Source organism: Microchirus variegatus (assembly GCF_963457635.1).
Source record: "Microchirus variegatus genome assembly, chromosome: 23".
Lineage (NCBI taxonomy): Eukaryota > Metazoa > Chordata > Actinopteri > Pleuronectiformes > Soleidae > Microchirus > Microchirus variegatus.
In genome coordinates, this window is record NC_139824.1 from 5,428,646 (window position 1) to 5,453,428 (window position 24,783).

General features: G+C 41.5%; 1 protein-coding gene across 1 annotated transcript in view; it reads left to right on the forward strand.

Annotated features, from left to right (window-relative positions):
* Positions 1-24,783, forward strand: part of sdk1a (sidekick cell adhesion molecule 1a) — a gene marked incomplete at both ends in the record, with an annotated part of 322,636 nt that overhangs the window by 203,998 nt on the left and 93,855 nt on the right. Inside the window, 6 exons of the mRNA XM_083909607.1 lie at positions 7,827-7,929; positions 13,367-13,542; positions 20,992-21,075; positions 23,103-23,297; positions 24,110-24,226; positions 24,368-24,535. Of these exons, the coding sequence (XP_083765733.1) occupies positions 7,827-7,929; positions 13,367-13,542; positions 20,992-21,075; positions 23,103-23,297; positions 24,110-24,226; positions 24,368-24,535 (843 nt within the window). The remainder of the gene's footprint in view (positions 1-7,826; positions 7,930-13,366; positions 13,543-20,991; positions 21,076-23,102; positions 23,298-24,109; positions 24,227-24,367; positions 24,536-24,783) is intronic.

A 24,783-nucleotide genomic window follows, 5' to 3' on the forward strand; every position in this document is an offset into this window, starting at 1 on the left:
CATTCACACGCTCTCAAACAGCTGTGTCACCTCAGCAGTGCTTAACTGTCAATCACTGACGATTGCGCTGACAAGAGCGTTGCAATGTTCCAATGTGTCACTGCTAAAATATGCCCACATATCTAGAGCTTAGCTTAGCAGATATATCAAGTCTGTGGTTTTTACTGTTTTATCACTATTATCAGTTTTCAGGTTTCAGTGGCTCAGGTTTGTTCAAGTGCAGATTAACAGCCATATTGCTCAAATCACGTTCAACTCTGATTCATTCAGCAGAACAGATTTGTTCATATTCTTAATAATATAATCTTGCATATGAACACAACTTCCCCCTCAAACATGTGTGTAAATATCTTCATCAACAGCAACGGAAAATGCTATTTTTTTTAGACCACTATTTGTCCTGCGTTGGGGAAATTCTCTTTCCGTGTGAATCTGTGCATGTGAGTGAATTAGTGCTGCAAATTGTTTCATATTTCAATTATTTTCTCGCTTAATCGAGTACTTCATATAAAAAGAAAATGACGGGAAAATGGTGTTCCTTGTTCACCAAATCTGGATATGATGATGTTCTCCAATCTCTGGTTTTGGTCCACAAACCAGAATGATTCAGTTTTACTGATTTATTATTGTTATATGGAGCAAAGAAACCAGAAAATATCCACATTTAAGAAGCTGGAATATCGGACAATCTGAGAGCTTGTTTTATTCAATACAGAAAAAAAATAGTAATTGATTCATAATCAAATAATCATTGCAGTGTGAGTGAAAAGTAGCTGTAGAGGACGACGCTATGTTGACGCTATCTTGTATTGATTCTGAAATGACCAACTCTCTGAAGGTTTATGGGATGGGAATCAAACAGATAAAAATGTAGAATCCAATCCAAAAAATCCTATATATCATATGCTTCACAAAAATGTAAATAAAAATCAGCTAAACCATTTTAGCTGAGTCATGTTTGGACTGTTTATATTTGCCTAACAATATGTGTTACACAGTTAGAGATAAATGTTTATTTGAAATGACTCCGCACAAATGTGTCGTTAACGGCTTCGTTGGTCAAAAATGGTCTAAAATGACTGTATCGGTTTTTGATATCGGTATCGGACACAAAACATTGGTATCGGTATGGCATTGGCCACAATCCCTAGATTAACATCACAGCATACAGGAGTCATTGATCCACCACTTCTACCTGTACGTATAAATGTGTTATTATTTTGTTTGCTGTTTAAAATGATGTCCCTGTGAGCAAAACAAAACACTGCTTTTCTATTTTGTCTTTGGTGCAGAAGAGTGAGTGTTTACAAACCGAATTTTCCAGTCAGAAAGGGCTGTCTGATGATGAGATTAAGCATCACACAGATTTTTCTTTTTAGAAATTGTTCAGTTTCGATTTTATTAGCTGAGCCCTGTGTGCTGTGATTAAAATCTGTTTTTCTTCTTCTTTCCATGGTGAAGTGAACACTGACTTTGTGTCAGGACCTTGTACCGCCACGCTTGAAAGAGAAACACTTTAAGCTCCGTCTTTAAACAGCCCCTCCTTCTTGAACAGTTCTCCTTAGACCCAGCTTGTTGTTCTGATGTGTCTTAGTTAATTCTACAACCCTGCAATTTCACATCATGACATTTCTCATTTGCTAAATGAAGAATCCACTAGATTTAGATTTAACTTTGGGGCTCATTGTAAAATATTTATAGGGAGCCTTTTTGCACACACACACACACACAATTACACTGCTTGCCAGTTTGAATATTTCTCCTGTAAGATGAGAAAGAGGAATTAATTAATCCCTATTTAAGCAACAAAAAGGAGTTGATAAGTGAATTATTCAGCAGCCATTGCGAGATCCAGATGAAATGAAATGATAGAGATATTTGAGTGTTAAGACACGCTGACGGAGAGAAAAGAATAGCGCAGATCACACTACCATATGGTATTTTTGCTTTCCTCTATACTTCTACTGTCATGTCTGTCTCCACAGGAAGAAGAGACCATCTGCACAGCCCCCACCCCTCAACCCCACCCTCGCTTTTCCCATCTACATATAAACTCTCTCTTCCTTCTTTGAACCCAGTGCTCTTCCCTGCATGCTCTCCTCTGTCACACTGGTCTCTCGCTGCTATGCTGATTTTTCTGCCTGCACCACTCGCACACATGGTCCAAGCGAACAGGTGGGGCTCACATTCCCCTGCACTCATTATTCACGTCCGCCACTGCCATTAAGGCTGCACTGATGGCTGCTTGTTGCTGCCTGACCTCCGTGTCCCACAGTGGACAGCTGATGCACTGTACTACTTTGTACATCATCTTCATCATCTTACGACTTCTACTGCCACCCATTATTAAGTTGTGCCTTTTTAATGGTGGGCGTCTGAGTGATGCTGGAGGCGGCAATTAGATGGTAAATGGTGTTTTATTTATATAGCACTTTTCCAGTCTGACCACTCAAAGCTGCTTTACACTACAGTTCCCATTCACCCAATCACACCCATTCACTCACACTTTCTTACGTTTTTCTGTCACTCATCTTTCATACCCATTCACACACGCTGGCGGCACAACCGTCAGGAGCAACGTGGGGTTAAGTGTCTTGCCCAAGGACACATCGGCTTGTAGACTAGCGGAGCCAGGAATCGAACCCACAACCTTCAAGTTGAAAGATGACTCGCTCTCTCACGCTCTCTGAGCCACAGTGGGAGAGTAAGGGTGAATTCCAAATCCTTGCGTAACCCTCAATCTCAAAAATGCGCGCTCCCGCTAGTGCAAGTGCTGGACTGGACGCAGTTTTCGCGTTATTCTGCCCCCCACAGTCTGAAGACGTATCTGCATTTAAGGGGTGTCCCATTTCTAAGTGACAAAATAACCATCAACACTTGGTTTTGAGGGCCAGTTAAGATTAAGGGTTGAGCTTGAGGGTTAAGATAAGAATTGGAATTGGGCCTAAGGGTGAATTCCAATTCCTTGCTTAACCCTCAATCTTAACCCTCAATCTCAAAAATGTGCGCTCCCTCTAGTGCAAGTGCTGTCCCGATTCTCAGAATAATTAAGTTGAGGGGCAAGTTTCAGGGCTGTATCGCCCTCAATATTGAGATTTTCCGAGACCACCCTTGGGAGCAAGGGCTACCCAGAATGCATTGCGTGTTTTTGACAAAGATGGTGCCGAAAGCAGCGAAATGAGTACGCTACAAATTAAGTATTTTCTTTGTTATTAGAGATATAAAATGATGAAAACCATTGTATTATCTTAGTTAAGGCCCATATTATGGATTACTGACATCATTGTTGCGTAACATTTATATTTATTTTATGATCTTTTGTCAATAGCCGGCCGGTGCGGACAAGCGATCGTTTGCTATGGTTTACTTTTCAATAAGCCGTGGCGTGTGGTAACTGTCAGCTGAATATGTCCGTGGTTGTGGTATTTGTATGAGTATCATCTTATAACTAACTGACAACCTAATAACTTCACTGACAAACGGATCGTAATAAATAATCGTGACATAAATGTGTTCTTCTTCTTCTTTTTTGGAGTTGACAGACTGGACGCAGCTTTCGCGTTATTCTGCCCCCCACAGTCTGAAGACGTATCTGCATTTAAGTGGTGTCCCATTTCTAAGTGACAAAATAACCCTTGGTTTTGAGGGCCAGTTAAGATTAAGGGTTGAGCTTGAGGGTTAAGATAGGAATTGGAATTGGCCCTAAGAGTCGCTAATGTTGCTTCAAATCAGAATTATTGTTCTACTGTATATATACCAGTGTATGTGATCAGAGGGAAGCTGAGGAATTTTGACCAGAAAATTATTAAGTACAAAAGGATGACACCGCTGGATTTTAACGTGAAATGTTTGCGCTCAAACATGATTATCACTAGGAATGTTTGTATACAATTGTAAAAACTAGACAGAGATGGCTCACACAACATCTGATGTGGTGTTGCACAGTTAAACACTGGATCCAGAAAGCTGTTTCAACAGTTTGTAGAGGATTGATAACAGATGGATGATTGACAATAGATAATGGATGATTTTCTTCGTGCACAGATAACGGGATTATTATAAAACTGCATTTAGCTAATTAAGCAAAGTAGTCATTAAATGTTTCAACGTACATCTGTAATGCATCCAGATTTCTACAAACTACGACATTGCTCAGGGCTTTAAACATAGGAGTCTCTCAGGGATAAAACAGTATGAACATTCAAGTAATATCAAACAAATAAACATTATAATCCTCAAAAGGGGTCCATTTTGGGTCTTTGTTCTTCAAACAATTTGAAGAGGTCAAAGTTATTTGAAGTTCGAGAAAAGCAACGCAACAGACCCACAATGCATCACCCCAGTTGAAGCGGATGAGCGGCGTTTCAGTGATTACCGAATTAAAGACAAATTGCGTATACAGTATACTGTGTGAGAGTTCCTGAGAAAAAGAGAGTGATGATGACAGTGACCATTACGTTTTGTCTTTTTTTTTGTGTCACTTCACACATCATCTCCCCTAATGACTTTAGCTGCATCTCGAGTCAAGGCAAAGTGTGTGTGTGTGTGTGTGTGTGTGTGTGTGTGTGTGTGTGTGTGTGCGTGTGTTTCTTAATGGGGAACAGTTTGAGTTATAGACTCTATGGAATGAGGACATTTAGGAAAAGACAAAGTAGTGATGGTGAAGGTGAGGTTAAATCCTTTGCATAATGTAAATTTCCTCATAAAGACAGAATCATGCGTGTGTGTGTGTGTTTCACTTGCCCGCCGTCGCCCTGTAGCTGCACGTCTTACTCTGTGTGACAGTACGATCTGGCTTTTCAGCTCTTTCTCTCCGATTTAAAAAAAAAAAAAAAAAAGAAGAGAGGACGAAGAGAAAGATGAATAAAGAGCAGTCAATTACCACCTCATCCTCCCTCCCTTCAAAGGGGAGATCAAAGCTGCCCCTCGCTCCAGTGTACCTTCCCATCGCATCCCACTTCCTCCACCTCCTATCAGATCAAGCCTATTAATGTGTAGCCCCTGCCCCTCCCGTATGTGAAATCTTCATATGCATCACTCATACAGTGTATCCATGAGAACCCCGGCGATGATCATACACATGCAGGAACATACCAGCACAAAGGCAACCTTGTATACAGACTGTAGAAACATCTCCACGCTATGATCCAGCTCATACGTTTTAACACAGCATGTAAATGTGACCTTTTTTTTTTTTTTTTTTTTAATGAGAAGTCATTAATATCATAAATCACCTAACTTTGCATAAACTTCCCTCACACCTTCTAGGCCCATAACTCATCTTTCACATATGGTAATAGTATGGTAATAATTTTGTAATAGGAAAATTATATTATGGTTATGCCATTTTTCTGCTGTAGTAATCAGTAATACTAAGCTGTAGTAACAATGAAAAAAAAAAGTGTGTGTGGGACATAAAGTAGCATGAATTCGGACTTTATAATACAGTCATTTTTCATTTTGATTCGCGAAGGTTTTTACACTGATGGTAGCTCACAGAAATGATCTTTACTGAGTTATTACCTGGATATTTACTTTATAAACACCAAGGTATGACTGGAATAGTATCTCCTTGTTACCACACTGCTATTACCAAGTTGGGAATCCTGCTAGAAGTATAGTGTTGCTGTGTTGTTACTGCACTATAGTTGAAATTGTCACCAATAATGTTAAAGGTGCATTATGTAATACATTTAAAGCAACTGGCCATAAAATCCTCCTAATATGTCACAGAGACTCAGGAATAATGTTCATATAACAAACTGAACTCACCAACAACAACAGTACAGACAAAATATTTGCATTAAAAAAAAATATTTTGCAGACTGCAAATCCTGTTTATGTTTTGAAATCATGTTTTGGCATGTGGCGCCACCTACCGCCGTCTACCAATCATTGCAGTCAGTAGAGTCTCAGCTACCGAGCAACCACGGGTTGCCAGTTACGTCTGAAAACGAAACCTAAAAGACCTGTGTATTTTGAATTTGAATGTAGTAACCGTTTTTGGCCACATTCTTACATATGGCACCTTTATGTTACATGCACCATCACACTGTCTCCAGTACACCATTACACCCAGCATTACAGTAACGGACACAATTTATTTTTATTCAAACTCCTCTCTTGTCGTTCTGTCTCTTGACGCATCAACAGCTGTTGTAAATCACATAGACTGTCACTCACTCCGATACAATGTCACTCACGTCCTCTCATCCTCACCATTCTGTCATCTTCTGTAACAGTCCTTCATGTTAATCAGTCTCCTTACATGCAATATGCTATCATTTAATTATATATATCTCCACACATACTGAACAAAAAGGTGTTAAAAATACCTTGAATTGCATTTTGAAAGGTATCTTTATTTGAATCAGAATATTCACACCGTTGTCAGATTTCCACAGTAGAAGATTCTTGGCTTGAATAAGAAAAACAACTTTTTATTGTTTAAACTAACAATCTTGCAACAGCTCTCACCAGGGTCAAGGTCACGCAACATTAAATTAGTTTCATTATTACGAGGTATTATCACATTATCAGTGTGGTATAATGACATGCTGTACTGCATCTAGTTTTTCTTTTCTTTTCATTTAAAAGTGAAACCTTGTGCCATTGATTGATCTTACAATGTTTTAAATTGACCTCTTTAAACCACTGTTCTCCTTACAACTCTATTAATCTAATGCATATTTTTTATTGTTGTCTATTGTCAAATTGTGTGAATGGGTATGAAAGGCGCCGCACATAGATGCGCTGTATGGAAGTGTGAGTGAATGGCAGAAGACTGCAGTGTAGAAAAGTACTATATAAATACAGACCATTTACCATTTACAATACATTTAAGATACTTCCAATAAAAAGAATGCAACTGATGTGCTGTACAGAGAGTTTATAGCTATTGCTAGTTTTCAACTCGTGTCCCATATCCAGCTGCATTTACCCACAGACAGGTACGACCAACAGCGCTGTTTCTACGGTGCCGCTGCCAGAAATAACTTTGGTGAACAGAGCTCAAGCTACATGTTGAAAAAAGTCTCGGCTTACATATGGGCTATATAACACAGCAGCTTACCTGATGCATCTGCAGAATATTAACTGTCCAGTGAATAGGTAATGATATGCATCCAGAACACGTTTCCTCCTTCGCAGGTGTCTTAGGTGCTTGGTCAAATCGGATGTTCTACTAATGTACTGAACACTGGTATCACAATCCAGAGAATCCAGAGAAACAAATTACCCACACAATTCTGACCAATCACTAAAACGGTTTATGAGCATGTAGATAAGTGCAACATTGCAACATATTATTCCCTGAATCGGAAGAAAATACAGCGAAATACGTTAGTATGAAAGAACCACTCCAAGTCTTTGTCCTGACACTCCTTTTCACCACAGCATATAAAATGCTACTCTAATACAATAAGAGCAAAACAAGCTCAGTGCAGTCAGCAGCCCTTTCAGAAATCACATCTTGGATTTGCTCGAGCTGTGTTTCACTGCAGGAATTCATCCAATTGTCCAGCAGTGAGATTGATTACAAGTTCTAAAAAATGAATCGTGGGAAAAACTGTTTGGTGAAAAATCAGGCTAAACGTGCAGTTCAACTGTGTCAAACATTGAACGCTGATGGGCCATAAAGTTGTATGTGATTGTAAAAGAATTGTGATGAATAGAAGAGAATACGGTTGTGTCCCTGTGTAATTCAGTGGAGTGTGTGCGTCTGTGTGTAGGAGCGACTATTGTGATCAGCGTGACTTTGCTGCTGCGTGTGCTCGAGTGTGATTTATGACCTAAACTACCGCTCATATTTTTCCTCTCTGTCACAGATCCTGAGTCAGAGCTTTTGGCTCCAGCGATTGTGATTGGACCTAAAGACACAACAGTGGTGGCAGGGAACGAGGCGACACTGGAGTGCATCGCTAATGCCAGGTAAATTTCTTCTATGCACACACGTCTCGCACACACACACACACACACACACACACACACACACACACACACACACACACACACACACACACACACACACACACACACACACACACACACACACACACACACACACACACACACACACACACACACACACATTATCATGGTCAATTCCTTTCTCGCCAGACAGCACTGTTTTCTTCCAGGGCAATTAGTGGACACCATATAAACTCATTGCTCAGCAAATCTCTTCTACAAGTATTAATGTGTAGACACACACATACACACACACACACATCAGTACCAAGTTAACTTAAACAGAAGTTGCCCCGTCTGACATCAGGCAGAGAAGCTAAATACACCCACAAATTTGCACAAGCTTGTGCCAAGTACTGTTGGCGTGAATGCATACACACACACACACATGCTGGTTTTGTATTCTCTGTGTGGACACCCATAAACCTAAAACAATCCCTAGCCCCTTACCTTACCTAACCTTAACCATCAGAACCAAATACCTACCCTAACACTATACCTTTAAGCTAACCTAAACCCAATTCTAATCCTAACCCTAAAACCAGTACTTAATCCTCAAAAAGCATGTTAGATGTGTGTGGACCAGCCACAATGTCCTCACAAAGATTTGTTTGGCAGTTAGTTCCCGCAGATTATTATTTAAGACATGTACACACACACACACACACACACACACCTAAGGAACCAAAGCTGTCTCAAAAGATTACGATCACAATTGGGACGACAGAACTCAGTGGTAGAGCAAGTTGTCTTTTAAAGCGGACCTAGACCGGAAGTTCCAATTAATGCTGTTTTTTTAGTGTGTATCTGCGTCATTACCTTGTTTACGAAGCCCTGAAGTTTTGAAACAAACAGTTCAGCCACTGCTGAGAACGTTGTGTTTTATTGTAATCTCGGGCTCAGCGAGATCTCTGAAAAAACCCGGTCCGGTTACGTAAACAACAGTTCTCCGGAGCAGCAGATCGTCCTGCTCCGGGCACTAGTCCGGGCACATCCGGTTGCGTACATTGAACCGCAGAAGAAGAAAAACGTCCGTAGTGGAGGTGTTTCACGAGCGACAGTGTCTTCTGACTCTGGGTCTGACTCCGGTTCAAAGTCATAAAAGGGACTGCGGCGGGGAGTCGTGAAGAAGCTATTTTTAAACATTGTTAAAACAATGTTTTGATAATGGGTAGCAGCGCATCCACCGTTCCAGAGGGGGGAGCTGAGCTTCTGAGAGCAGGTGTGCTGAATATGTCACTTCCCGGGTACTGGCCAATCACAAGACAGTTGGGAAGCCAGGGGTGAGAGTTGAGTCTGAAATATCGCGCCTGGGAAACAGTGTCAGAAAAGAGGATTTCTATCGGCTCGTTTACAGCAACTAGGAGGTTTTTGACCATAAAAACAAGTTAATGTATGTAAGTAGACCTCCATAACTAACATTTATGTGCAACAGGACCACTCTCACTCTCTGTGAGTTTTAACTTTAGGGTTGTGGGTTTGATTCCCGGCTCCACTAGTCTAGGGCAAGAAAACTTAACCCCACATTGCCCCTGACGGCTGTGTATGAAAAATGAGTGACAGAACATGCACTTCACATAGATGCGCTGTATGAAACTGTGAGTGAATGGCAAAACTGTAGTGAAAAGCAGGTTTGACTGGTCATCAAGACTAGAAAAGTGCTATACAAATACACACAATTTACTATTATATTTACTAATTTATATATATATATAAAATATTATATATTTTCATCAACTCTATTGATTATATCAATGATTGGTGATTATTTTTCTGCCATTGTTAATAGATTAATAGAACTGAGGCTGCCACTAGCGATTCATTTCGTAGTCAACTACTACTGAAATAGAACAGAAGAGAAACCAGTGAAAGCTGTGTGTGTTTATCACACCACATCAGCCCGACTACCTAACGTGAGGTGTTGCAGGGTTTACGAGCAAACTGCGTCCCTGTAAGGAGAGGCAACACTTAGGTGGAATTCTGGGAAATGAATTATATTTATTAAAGTTGTTGTTTTAATGTTGCCAGCTACAACGGCGGAGGGAAAAGTGCACGCATGTGTGCTTCAAGTCACTCATCCATGGTCACCACAGTTAGTCACAGAGCAGAAATAGGAATGTGTATGTGCCTCAGTGCTCACAATAAACTGTTTAACGCTAAGTTAACTTGGCTCATTTGCATTGCACCTCTTACTTTGGTTCAAGGCAAGGAGAGATTTAATAATCAGACTAAACACTAGTTAAGATGGTTTGTTTGGTCCCTTACTTTAGCAAGGTGTGATTCACTTTTTTTAATTTTTTTCTGTCCTCTTTTCTCTCTCTGTCTTATGTTCTTATGTAGAACTTGACAAGTGACACCTTGCATTCTTCTTGTTCACCATGCTATATTGAGTTTCAGTGTGTGTTTTTATTACGGGTGGGAACCACAGAATACGATGCAATGCGATACATGGTCCACGATGCCAATAATACCAAGATACTACGATTCTGTGATAATCAATATATTGCAAGACAATCATATAGCGATCCATCACGATATCTGTCTCACTGAAGAAAACAAAACATAAAATGTAAAAATGCAGTATTTATTTATTCACAGCATAGAGAACAAAGTGTATAAAGTCTATGTATTGAACGTGGATGGAGCATCTCTTAGCGTAGTTTTCTCCACCATTATCCCGCTGTAAACTCCCTCTTCTTCAGGAAGGTAACTTCCGCCCCAAGTTTCCACGAGGAGACGTGAAGTAGCGACGCCTGGCGAGTGAAACTGGCAGGGACTGTTTACTTTAGAGCGCCTTCATTTGTTAATTCAAATATCAATGTTTGCCCCGTCGTAGCGTATTGCACGAGGGAGGGCGACAAATATCACCTAATCGATATTGTGGCCCACCCCTACTCTTCACAAATCCCATCACACTGAATGTTTCTCAGCAGCATTTGCCTAGCACTTAAGGGGCAGTTTAACAAAAGTGACCAAACAGTATTAATCATAAAGGAGAACTCCACCGCCACCACCACACCCCGCCCCCCTCCCCTTGTTGCAGCTTGGCCAGCCACATTATCGATGAGTGTGTGTAGCTGAGGAGGAAGCAGGTGGTGGACCTTACTGAGAGCCCATGGACCAGCAGGTCACTAATGTGTCATCTGCTGTCAGTCACACAGGAGCCACACCCTGAAGCATACCCTGATTTATTGTCTGTTAATAGGACCATCATTTAAAACATGGATAACATGCCATTTTGACCGAACCCTGACTGAGTTAATAAAGAATATCATACAAAGAGACGTTTTTTTGTTGTAACTAATGGAGTCACCCTTTAATGGTCTTTCAAGGGGATAGAAATGTTCTGGCACTCCTGTGTTGGCCCTGCCCAGACCAGCAGACTGCATCCATTATTTTAATACACTCTTTTGAATAAGCCAAATATAGGACGCATATCCATCATGCAAATGGGTGGTCAGACGAGACTTTTTTTTTTTTTTTGAACTGCCAAGTAAATTGGTCTTTGTAACCTGCTGCAGTGTTATCACAACTGCTGATGAATCAGCAGCACACAGCCTCCTGTATTTCCTGTGCCAGAAACAATCCTTTCCACTGGGAGTGTTTTTGATATCGGAGAACCAGCCATTGAAAAATACTCCAGAGAGGGTACACCGAGGAAAAACTCAAAGAGACAAACTATAGCACTGAAGTGTGGAAGAAAAATAGTGTATGATCAGTGGAATCTAATGCATCTGCTGGTCAGACCCATTGGCCATCAATCAATCTTCAGCACAAGTGCAGCCCTGGCAGAGTATTCAAATAATCCGTTTTACTTTAAGCAAACAGTGACAGCAGATACTGCACCTTAAAGAGCTGTAAATGTGCTTTTCACTTCCAAATACCTTTGTTGTGCCCAGGAGCCACCGAAGGAGCACAGTCACATTTTCACCTGCAGTATCTGCTTTGAAGTCAATTCAGAAAGTTTTCCAGTCAACTTTGTATTTACCCAGAGAGCCAACTGTGTCTTTGCAAAACTGATTTTTTTTTTTTTTTTTTTTTTACAAATGAACTGCACATAAGATCAAATGAGTTGAATTTGCAAAAACTATTTATATGTGCTATAATAATAATTACTGTAATTATGTATGTATATAATCTATTTAATTGACTTCTGCACTTGGTTTAGAAGTATAATCAAATAATGAAATTTAATTACTATGATTAAAACTAAATCATTTAAGTAAATAAATGTATCTTAGATTATTTTAGGTATTAACATGAGTTTAATAGTTTTTGTTTTGGTTTATGATTAATTGTTTGCTGTTTGTGGACAAATCCCATGATTGGGACTTCTTTTTTTTTTTTTTTTTTTAAATAAATATAAACAGATATCTGCTACATTCAAACAACTGTCAAATGATTTCACATTATGATCAAATCCACACGACTCTCTCTCAGTGCAGCAGCATTATGTTTTCACATCGACCTCCACATGCCCGCGCTGCACACAGAGGAACGCAGTTTCCATCATGACTGGTGGAGTCAAGGCAGAGTAAAGTGGTTGTAAAGCGAGACGGTTGCATAAAGCTGAAAACGCCAAGAAGTAACTCGCGGAAAGTTTCAGAAGTGGATGCTACTGCTAAAAATAAATCTGGATATTCAATTGGACTTCAGACGCCCAACTACCCCCCCCGAAACAACTTCCTGCATGTGCCAATGACAGCTGCTGCTGTTCCTGCAACTCGCAGCTGCTCCGTCAAAAGACAGATATACCACACATAATTTAACAAAGTACTGTAGAAACAAAAATCTAATGTTTCAACGGCAGAAGTTTTGTGTGTGTGTGTGTATGTGTGAGTGTGAGAGACTGAGGAGGGCCAGGGGTAGAGAGAGAGAGAGGAGCGATACATCATGAAGGTGCAGTGTGTTGGTAATTACTCAGAAGTCCATAGGGGGCGATAGAAGTTCCGCACTGGGACTCAAAGGAGTCTACACCCCGATGGAGTTCCAGCTGCTGATCACAACTTTATCTCTTTTCCAATTATAACAGTTGTAAATTTAAATGCAAATATCTTGTATCTGAAGCTACACATGTAGAGATATAATGTCTATGTTTGTGCTATCTCTCACGTACTGAAACTCAAAACAACAGTGTTGTTCTTGCCCTTTCAAACTAAATTTCATTATCATGGAGAGTGAACCCCCTCTTGTCGACATGCAGAGTAACTGAGTGAAGCGCCTTCGTGCTGTGTAGAGCTGACTGCTCTCATATTCACTCTGTCATCATTCATTTCCTGCCTCATTGACACATAAACTGATGGATTTAATATCTTGTAATTGCCTTCTGTCACTCTTTAGCCTTTTATCTGATTCGCCACACTTATGCTTCTCCTTCTTTTCCTCTCTCTGTTCTCAGGCCAGTGGGCGGCCTCACGGTGTCATGGAAACGTGACGGGCGTCGCCTGGCCACCGGGCGTCAGCTCATTATTCCAGCCCCCTCTTCCTCCGACACAGGGTTATATGTTTGTGAGGCGTCACTTAGCAACAGCACTGCCAAACCTGTGGAGGCACGGGCACACCTCACTGTAACGGGTAAGAAATTATGCAATCACTTATTCACACACTCACACGCAGCCACTGTTTGTTATCCCTTCATCCTTATCACGTAATGCTTAACCTGACCACAGGTAAAATTCTTAGCTTTAAACTTAAGCACCGCACAGGGAGCATCGATTTACAGCGAGTTATCGTACTTTTTTTTTCAAAACATGTTCTCTTTAGACCAATAGTGACATGTAAATGAAATTAAATGGGTTTTAATAATTTGGTACCTAAGAAATCTCAAATGGCACAGAAGGTGCCAAACTGTGCCAAACGAGAGAACGCCTAGACATCACTTTACTAAAACCTCTGTCGTTTTACTTTGCTTCACTTCAGCAGCATCAGACTTTGCACAGCTCATGTCCACATGTTGTTAGATGACCTCCATGTGTTTTTAAGCTCCTACTGCATATTTTAAAGGAGATATTTGCTTTAAAATGCAATATTTTTTTAGGCTGTGTTCCATGTGCATTTACTCTGACACAGTGGCATCTACAGTGAAACGTACACCTCTGGTAGAATCTCACAAGTGTTTTAAAGCCAAGATAATCCACATAGAGCTTGTAACTGCAGAGATTTACTCTATTCACACACTCACACACAGCCACTGTGTGTAACATTAGGATGTTAGCCACTTCATCCTAATCAGTTAATGATTAACCTAACCACAGGTAAAATTCTTAGCTTTAAACTTAAGCAGTTCTTCAGAAATTAGGTTCTGCCTCATTAGGACCCGATTTGGGTCTCAGTGAGGACCATTGGTGTTGATGGTCCTAAAAGAAAAGGTCCTAAAGACGTACATACACACACACACACACATACCCTGCATAAAGTAATTATCTGTGATTATCCTGAGTAGACCTGACCCATCAAGACAAATGGTCTTAATCTGTATCAGTGATTCCTGTTTTAAACTCACTCTTGTATTTGTACTTGAACATGTCTTGCTCCAGGCACTGTTTCATTCTATTTATTACTCCATTTATTCTGACTTTTCTCTCCTGAAAGCGTGACTGTGAAAACCGCAGGCAGTAACTGTCAGCCGCAGGGCTCCTCCAGCCAAATCTGTTGTCCACACACACCAATAAACTGTCCCTTTATAGTCACAAACAGGTGTTATGCTCAGGTTCACACAAAGTCACCCATATCTCGCCACAAAGACGTACATGTGTGTGTTTCACACCTTGAAATCATCACAAAACAGCGCCGCAGACAGACATGTCTGTTTTGCCCTGCGGCTCAATTAGTTTTCTTCTCTGGAGTCGCCAAATCAATAAAGAGAACACGGAAAGCACTCGGGAAAAAAACGCTCTCGTCGCAGTCCTTTCCTGCCCTTGATATGTTTGTAAATGGAAAACAACCTACACACAAGGAGGGAGCATATGATTCAAGCAAAAACTTTCTCCCCAACACATTTTGTCAGCATCTTTTTGATCTTCCTTGATCGTCAGTCTCTCGCTTAATGCAGTGAGAGCAAACTACCCACGCTAAAATACTCACTAGATAGAAGAGACCTGCCTGAATATTTATACTCCACTCCATTCTTTCTGCATTAGTCTCTCCTTCTACCACCAGTTGTGTTGTCCCCTCTTCTCTCCTTCCTCCCTTCTCGCTCCATTATCCACCTTCATTAGGCCAACAGACCCTGCGTGGCAGGGGAGAAGTCTGCCTGTGTTCTTATGTGTGTTATTAAACATATTAGAACAATTTACAAATGTTTGTTCTCAGGAACCTGACAAGTGTAAAACCTGACTTCATCCAAAAGTGTTTAATTAATGTTTAGTTTATACATTTGCACTCCAGTGAGCATGACCCCCAAAATACACTGGTTGCTGTACGGATGTGCTGTGGAATTGGTGCGCTGCACTCTGATCTGCACAGCACCGCCGATGTACACTTCTTGCGTCTCATGTCCGCCCGCTTCAGCACACCTGGCCAGCTGGAGTCGCGAGACTAGGTTTTCTCACAGTACTTCTCGCACGAAAACGCGCTATATATGTTGTAAACTACTTTGCCTGACTGAAGAAACAGGAGCACGCTGGGCTTGCAAGGATTCTTTCGATGCAGTGTCACAACACAGGAAGTCTTAATCTGAAAAGTAAACCAGATGTTTTATTTTCCCTACTTCCTCTCCTGCTCTTGCTGAATTCGAAAATAGCAGAGCAGCCTATGCACTCCGACAGTGAGTGGACCCGACACGCAGCCGTTATGCAGACATTTGCAACCAGTGAACTTTGACACATTGACTACGATCGATGCATATCATCTCCCTTGAAAGACCATTAAAGGGTGACCCCATTAGTTGCAAAAATAAAAAGTCTCTTTTTATGATAGTCTGTATTAGTCTTTATTTATTTTGTTCAAAATCTATGTCTTGTATTTTTGAGGTTAGTGACTGTTATATTTTGTAAGGCAGAAGCAAAAAAATTGGCTGCACCCACCCCCCCCCCCAACAAAAAACACATCTCTCTCTAATGAAGTAGAAGCTAATGAATACAGTGCAACTGATCCTCTTTCTGTCATGAGCTCAACAGACCTTAATGCAATCAAAGAGCTTCCTAAACAGAATAGTGTGTGTGTCAGTGTAAAAGAAGGCGAGAGCCTCAAAGGTTTCCATAATACGATTTCATTTATTTTCTGCTCAGTTCACTGACTGGAACATGTATGACGCCATCAAGCAACTACTGTTGCAAAAAAAAAGAAAAACAATATCTGTTGTTGTTCACCATCTCTGTTTTGCTGCTGGAGAATCCATAAAAGCTCAAATATGTAAGCCCAGCCACCCAAACACCAAAATGTGTTTGTACATCGAGGTCCTTGCAGTCACCTGACTCCAGGGGATTAGTGCACCTGTTTTATCGGTGTCATGCCTCATGGCTGTTATTCATTCATCTCTTGTTTTCCTTTCTTCCCTTCACTGCACACTCCCTTCAAATAGAAAAAGAAAATTCCATCCTGCACAACTCGTGTTGTTTTTTTAAAGTTTCAAGCAGTTAGGAACTTTAAAGGTGCATTATGTAACAAATCTAAAGCAACTGGCCGTAAAATCCTCCTAATATGTCACAAAGTGAATATGAATAATGTTCATATAACAAACTGAACTCACCAACAACAACAGTACAGCCAAGATATTAGCATGAAAAAAAAGATTTTGCAGACTGCAAATCATGTTTATGTTTTGAAATCATGTTTTGGCATGTGGCGCCACCTACCGCCGTCTACCAATCATTCCAGAGCAACCTTGGGTTTCCAGTTACGTCTGAGCTACAACGAAACCTAAAAGACCTCGGTATTTTTAATTTGCGTGTAGTAACCGTTTTTGGCCACATTCTTACATATAATAATAATAATAATAATAAATTTTATTTGTAAAGCACTTTTCATAAAGTTATCTCAAAGTGCTACAGAAACCAAAAAACAAAATAAACAAAAGACTAAGAGAAAAATCAGACACGATTAAAATCAGACACGATTAAAATCAGCAGAAGAAAGAATAGCTAAAGGAGGAGAAGAAAGTGCAGAAAAGAAAATAAAAACATCTAGGAACGACCTAGGAAAGCCTGTTCGAAAAGAAATGTTTTAAGCCCTTTTTTAAAGGCATCGACAGACTGGGGTTGTCGTAGGTGTTCAGGGAGGGAGTTCCAGATGTGGGGGGCAGTGGAGCAGAAGGCTCGGTCTCCCATGGTGCGGAGTCGTGTGCGGGGCTGATGGAGGAGGTTGGTACTTTGGGACCGGAGGTTACGGGTGGATGAGTGAGGGGTAAGGAGGTCTTTCAGGTATTGTGGGGCGTTGCTGTAGATGCAAAGGTGGGTGATGAGGGCGATTTTGTATTGGATTCTTGAGGTTATGGGAAGCCAGTGTAGGTTCTGAAGAATGGGGGTGATGTGGTCGTATTTGCGGGTTTTCATCAGAGTTCGGGCAGCACAGTTCTGAATGAATTGAAGTTTCTGAAGGTGTTTGTTGGGTATACCGATGAGCAGGCTGTTACAGTAATCAAGCCTGGAGGAGATCAGGGCGTGGACGAGTTTTTCAGCATCAGAGAAGGTGAGGAATGGGCGGAGTTTAGAAATGTTCTTGATATGGAAAAAGCAGGTTTTGTACAGATGTTTGATGTGTTTTACAAAGGTAAGTTGTGGGTCCAGCTTCACACCGAGGTTGGTAACTGAGGTAGAGAGGGGGATGTCTTGACCAGAGAAGGAGATGGTGGTTATGGGTGATGACTGGACCTGATGAGGGGTACCAATTTGTATGGCTTCGGTTTTGGAACTGTTCAGCTGGAGGAAGTTGTGACTCATCCACGCCCTGATCTCCTCCAGGCAGTTGGAGAGGGCTAGAGTAGGTGATGATGAGTGGACCGGGGTTGAACGTAGGTTGGGGTCAGTTCGGAGGTACAACTGAGTGTCATCGGCGTAGCAGTGAAAAGAGATGCCGTGCCGGCTGATGACACGACCCAGTGGCAGCATGTACAGGATAAAGAGGAGGGGTCCTAGGACAGATCCTTGGGGGACACCGCATGTAACAGGGGCTGTTTGGGACCTGGCAGAGCCCAGGCTGATGTACTCTGTCCTGTCGGCGAGGTATGAGGTGAACCAGTCCAGTGTGGAATGATGGAGACCAATGTCGGTGTGGAGGCGGCTTAGGAGGATATGGTGGTCGACAGTGTCAAAAGCCGCTGAAAGGTCGAGAAGGATGAGCAGGGAGGGGGATCCAGAATCGGCAGAGATGAGAAGGTCATTGGTGACTCTCAACAATGCTGTCTCTGTACTATGGGCAGTGCGGAAACCAGATTGGAATATTTCAAACAGTGAGTGAAGTTGTAGATGTTCCTGTAGCTGTGCAGCAACAGCTTTTTCAATCACTTTAGACAGGAATGAAAGATGGGAAATGGGCCGGTATATGGCGCCTTTAAAGTCATAGGAGACGAGATGAATGAATCAAGTGTACCAATATGAAAGAGTATAATTCAGCTCTTCTCATTCACATTCTTCCAATTTTTGTTTTTTCATACATATATTACGTTCACCAGCCTTAACCGTCACACACAAATGCCTGGCTCCATGTCTTGCGCTGCAGCCACACCAGATGTGTTTGTGCAGTGTGCGACGGCTCTGTTTCTCGTCTGTTGTATCTCGCGCTTGTCTTTTCCGTGCCTGCTGTGTAACTGCTGCTATGTTTTATGTCGGGTCTGCCTTTGAAATTGGCCTTAATTATTACATTTTGTAATGTGCGTACGTACTCAAGCGAATGCCAGGATTCTTCAGTATCAAGCTGTGCATCTGTCTGCATTCAAAATATTTCATTTTCATTGTATTTGTTAAAGAATGAAAGAAAGGATTTGGTAATGAGAAATGCACTATTGCTATTACTTTAAAATGGCTGCAGAAAGTGTTGCCAAATATCCAGATTTCTTTGTGAACACAGAGAAAATTAGCAAGAGCCGGAGACTTGACCACACCACCACAGCTCAGATACACCTGAGAAGCGTGTCTCACATGGGCAGTGTGGCCGCTCTAATCTGTTTACACGGTTGCCAAAATGAAAAGCCAAATGTTCCGTGGTGCAGACATGCTGCTCACATATCCATCCATCCATTTTCTACCGCTTTATCCTCCACATGAGGGTCGCGGGGGGTTGCTGTGCCAATCAGAGCTGACATAGAACGATAGGCAGGGTACACCCTGGACAGTCTGTCAGTCCATCACAGTGACGTAGAGACAAAACAAGAACAATTAACCATCCACTCTCACACCTATGATCACTTTAGAATGACCAATTTACCTAATCCCCATATTGCATGTTTTTAGACCCCGGAGAAAACCCACGCACACATGGGGAGAACATGCAAAGCTCCATGTAGAAAGGCCCTGGTTCCGACCAGGTCTCGAACCCGGGTCTTCTTGCTGCAAAAGCAAAACCACTACACCAACCGTGTGGCCCTGATCTAAAATCAAGACTCTAAATCAACTATTAGTGACATTAGGCCGTTGTAGGACTCTGATGTAGGCAGGTGTGTTACTGACTCTTCACCCTCCAAAAGCCCTTTAAAACGATGAGTCTCTCACAATGATTTGAAGCCAAAATGTGTCCACACAACCCGAGAAAGACATCATACACACACAGAAAGGGTTTTTCAAAGGTTCTTGGTAACGCTAACACTTTTGATCCAGAGAACCCTTTAAAACCCCTTTACTGAATAAAGGGTTTTAAAGGGGTTCTTGATGGACCCATTCAAAAGGGTTCCAAGTGGAACCTTTATTCATAGCACTTTTATTTTGAAGAGTGTATACAGCTATTATCTAAGTTGTTCTTCTTCTTACTTAATCATAATACAAATCTTAGCCCATAAATTACCCAGTCCCTCAGAGATGTGGTTGTGCCTTATTAGGTCCACGTTTTGGTCTCCATGAGGGCTACTGGTCCTGATAAGGCCAGTGTTAATGCCAGAAACGATTCTGAAGAAGAAACAAATACAAGAACCCACACATCCAATGCCTGATACGAAAAATATTCTCGCTCTTTCTTTAAAGTAGCACAGTGTTAAAATGACGTGTGTGTGTGTGTGTTAGTGTATATTCGGAGCTTTCAACTTTCTGTGTGTGTAAAATAAAACCCAATTTATTTCCCTTAAATTTTTGACAGAAATATGTGAACCAGTATGCACATTCTTTATTTAGTCCTTACAGTGGACATTTCATTTTCCTGTCAGTCATTTTTTTTCGTGAACAGGTGCCACGACTGTGTGGAACCACTTTCACAGAGATGCCAGGCCTGAAAATGAATTACTCCGTCTCCATCTCCCCCTGTCTGGGCTTGCTTTGTCACTATCTCTCTCTAAATATAAAAACAAAATTAAATGGGGGAAATGGATTAGTACATTTTTTTACATCACGTTTCACTACGGTAATACGGCAAAATATTCTCACACTCATGTCAAAGGATTTTTTTTCCCTCACAGCTGCCGACACAAGATGTTTAGAGGGAACAGTTATTGGCAGAGAAATTTGAGTACTTTTAAAATGGGATTGTTTCCCTCGAGAAAGTGTGAGAATGTGTTTTTCTGCGTGAAAGTCATTTCACTGGGCATATAGACAGACAACCTGCCCTGCAATGACTCTCAAGATACTCGGGGCTAAGATGGGGGACCCATTTTTTTTATTTTTTTATTCTGTAATGCTGAGTTCTCACGTTCAAGTTTCTTCTCTGCTGAAGAATAAATAAGTGGAGAAGCACAAACTCCCAGCTCTCCTTTAAAGATTTTCTTTTAGATATTTAATGATTGAACAGGTTTCCTAAGCCTCTTTGAAGCTTTGTTATTGGTAGTTCAAACATGTTGCATACAACAGGGACTGTTAGTGTTTGTTGTTTGTTTGAGATGTTATCCTATACATATATTGATATAGAGTGTGTTGTGTTTTTTTTTTTTTTATTTTGTTCCTGCAGAACCACCTTCTTTGACTGCCCAGCCCAAGAGGAAGATCTTTGCTGAGCTCGACAGGAGTGTTGATATCCCCTGCCTCGCCACAGGTACGGGTGCATGTGTGTCATTAGATCTCAGTATGAAAATGAAAATGATCCGGGTTGATCCACACAGGAACCAGGGGGCAGGAAGTCCACTTGTTGTATGAGTATTTGCATGTCAAGAAAAAGCCAGCAATTAAAACCAAAAGTTTTACCAAAGAATAAAAAGGAAAAATGCAGTCAAAGTGCACTGGAAATAGGCATATTTTTTCGGCCAATCAGCTGCTCACAGAGAAAACACATGGCTACTAAATAATGCTGCTCCTCACTGTTTCTGTGCTTTGACAAGCTGCTGTTTGTTCACCATCGAATGAAGATAGACAAGGAAAATCGCAGAAGAATTAAAATTGTGGCTGTGGCTTCTTCTTAACGAAGACAGAGGATTCTGGTCATGCTGGTGCCGATCTCACTTGCTGCTATGCGAGCGGACCTTATGCTAACATGTTAGCATCTAAGCTAGCTGACTTAATGCTAACACGTTAGCATAAAAGTTAGCAGACTTTATAGTAGCAAACTTTCTCCAGAGCAGAGACAGTAGTTACTTCTGAGATGACTTGACCCCAGCACCCCGACCTCTCTTATTAACCTTCTATCTTCTTATAGGGTGAGTTGTCATTAACATCGTTAATCTACGTTATGCAAGTGTTCATTCGAAGTCAGATACAGGGATTATTTTTATTTATTTTTTTAATGCCGGACACTGTCTTTTAATAATCCACTGTGCTTTTCAGAAAGTTATGTCGCAACATTGTTATTAACTAGCTCCAGGGCCTGCCCAAACATTTATGGCCCTAAAGGTGAATTTGATTTGGAGGGGGCACTCAAGAGTGTCACTCTTGTTTTTGTTTTGACCTTAATGGGTCACTGAAATAATTGTGGTGACTTCTCATACGAACAATTCATAAGTCTGAACTTCGTATTCTCTGTGTCTGTGCAGGAAATGATAGATACTTTTTTGTCAAGGTGACTCTGTCTTCATCGCATTACTCTGACGTTTGATGTCGTTCAGTCTGTGCATCTTTTTTAGTTTGAAGGCTTCTTGAAGGGAGTGACACTGTACTTTGAGGCAGTGTGAGTAGATTAACATGCTGAGACCGGGCCTGAAAATGGCATTTATGCATGACTCTTTGTTTTTAAATGGATTACATGAAAACAGTGTTTTCGGCAGTGATGGACGCTGCACTAGAAACTGCAACACACTCCCTCTTTCTCTCTCTCTCTCTCTCTCTCTCTCTCTCTCTCTCTCTCTCTCTCTCTCTCTCTCTCTCTCTCTCTCTCTCTCTCTCTCTCTCTCTCTCTCTTTCTCTCACACACACACAGAGCAGAGTTTATGTCCCTCCTTGGTAATCTGATACAGTGGCAGTGTAATTAAATAGCAGAGGCCTGAGGGTATGGAGAGAGGGATGGAGGCTGGGTGGAGGAACAGGGGACGGAGGAAAGACAGATAGAGCATAGAGAGACAGAGTGAGTGAGACGGGGGGGGGGGGGGGTAAAAGTATTTTTCTCATGTCTGTGAAAGCTTGACACAAACAGATTGACAAAAAGTGTGGATTCCTCCCCGACACACACACACACACACACACACACACACACACACACACACACACACACACACACACACACACAGTAATTGCATGACCCCACTTGCCTGTCATGTCTGACATGGCCGTCACACAGGTGGGTGCTGCTGATGCTGTAGATATTCAATGTGCTGCTCATTCACACATCTTTTATTCAGAATGTTTTTTTAGCCCTTTGTGCCACCCTTACCCTACCGCCCACACCCTCCAATCAATATATTATTAGCAGTCATTATGCTCCTCACATGCATATTTATAGGGAGAGAGAGCAGATAACAGTGAAGAAAGTTTGGAGAGGAAAAAAAAACGACTGTGTGCAGCTCTTTCAGTGGGAGTTGGAGCAATTTTGCTCAGCAGTAAGGTCAGCTGGTTTGTTATTAAGGAAAATTAAAAAAGTTTTCCCTCCTCTGTGCTTTATTTGTTTCATGTGCATGCACATATGCACATGTTTAGGCGTGCCGCAGCCCAGGATCGAGTGGTACAAGGACGCAGTGCCTCTCTCCAAACTGGCCAACCCTCGCTACAAAGTCTCAGCGGCAACTGGGCTGACGGTGCGGAGGGTGCAGCTGGGAGACAGTGGGACATTCCAGTGCTTTGCTCGCAGCGCTGCTGGAGAGACGCAGGCATATACACAGCTCCTCGTCTCCAGTGAGTTTGTCTGAAACACACACACACACACACACACACACCAACAATCAAATACATAGCTTTTGTAGAAATACACCAACAGCAGCATAGTTTGTGCTTATTTAGCTGATTTCTACCTGTCTTGATGCCAACTGCACGCTTCCCTTTACCTTCTCATTTATCTGAATTTACTCTTCTATTGAATTCCATTTTTCTCCCTTATTTGTCCGTGCCAGTTTCTGTAGATTAGCTGATAATTGCGGTAGTTGTTTTAAGGACTGCACCTATAAATCATTATCAGTAATTGTCATTACTAGTCTCAGTATTTTAATTCACCAGTTGATCATTTTGTTGTTACTAGAAACCAAGGTGACGTCTTTTCTTTCAACCAACAAATCTGTGTATTTTTCATATTAACCAAGACAGTAAATAGTATGTGTGTCGTCAAACTGGAGGTGATGAATTAATCAAGGAATTGCTGAAGTAGCTGCTTGTTATTTTGTGTCAAACGGCGACTGATTAAGGCTGATTTTGACTCTCTTCTCGCTCCACTAGTCTACATGCCAGTATGTCCTTGCGTGAGTGGGTATGAAAGATGAGTGATAGAAAATGCGCTGCACATAGATGTGTGAGTGAATGGGTGAATAGTAAAACTGTAGTGTACAGCGGCGTGGTCATCAAGGATTTGCATTTGTATTCCTTCTCTTTCCAATCCATTCATTTTCTATTTGACATTAAATTCCACTCTTTTTCCATCATTCTCCTCTCAGCAGCTGTGTCTGTCTGTCTGTCTTTCCTCTCCTCTCCTCTCATGCTCTGTCTCTGTGTTTCAGGTGTGGCCCCCACATTCACATCGTCTCTATACGACCAAACAGTAACTGATGGGAACACAGCTGTGCTCACATGCCAGGCGAGCGGAGCTCCAAAACCTGCTGTCATTTGGAGGAAAGGTAATGTTCTCCACCCACTCTGATTGAAACATAAGCACATACTTAAGTGAATGTAATTAAAAATGTGCTTCATGACATCATTCATTTCCTTTTTCTTAAGGCTGTTAATATCTCGCCATCTCTCTCGCTCTCTGTTCGTAGGATTGCAGGTCTTAGCCAGCGGCTCCGTCCAGGTTCCCAGGTTTACCCTGTTGCAGTCCGGTGGTTTGCAGATTCAGCCAGTCAGCTTCCAGGATTCTGGAGAATATACCTGCACCGCCTCCAACTCTGAGGGAACCATCAACGCCAGTGCAACACTCACTGTTTGGAGTAAGTCACATGCATGCACTTCTCACAAACAAAAATACATTAATCTGTTCAATATACATTTACTAAACAGACTAAAACTGACATGGAACACAAATTTATCCATACCTGTCCAATTGCATTAGCTCAGGCTAGTGAACAGCTCTGTGATTGGTTATTGATGCAGTGGGCCAGTGCAGTGGTGAAATAAGCATCTGATTAGTCAAGTAAGAGGATGATTGATTATCTTATATAGCCGTGGCAGCGTCAGA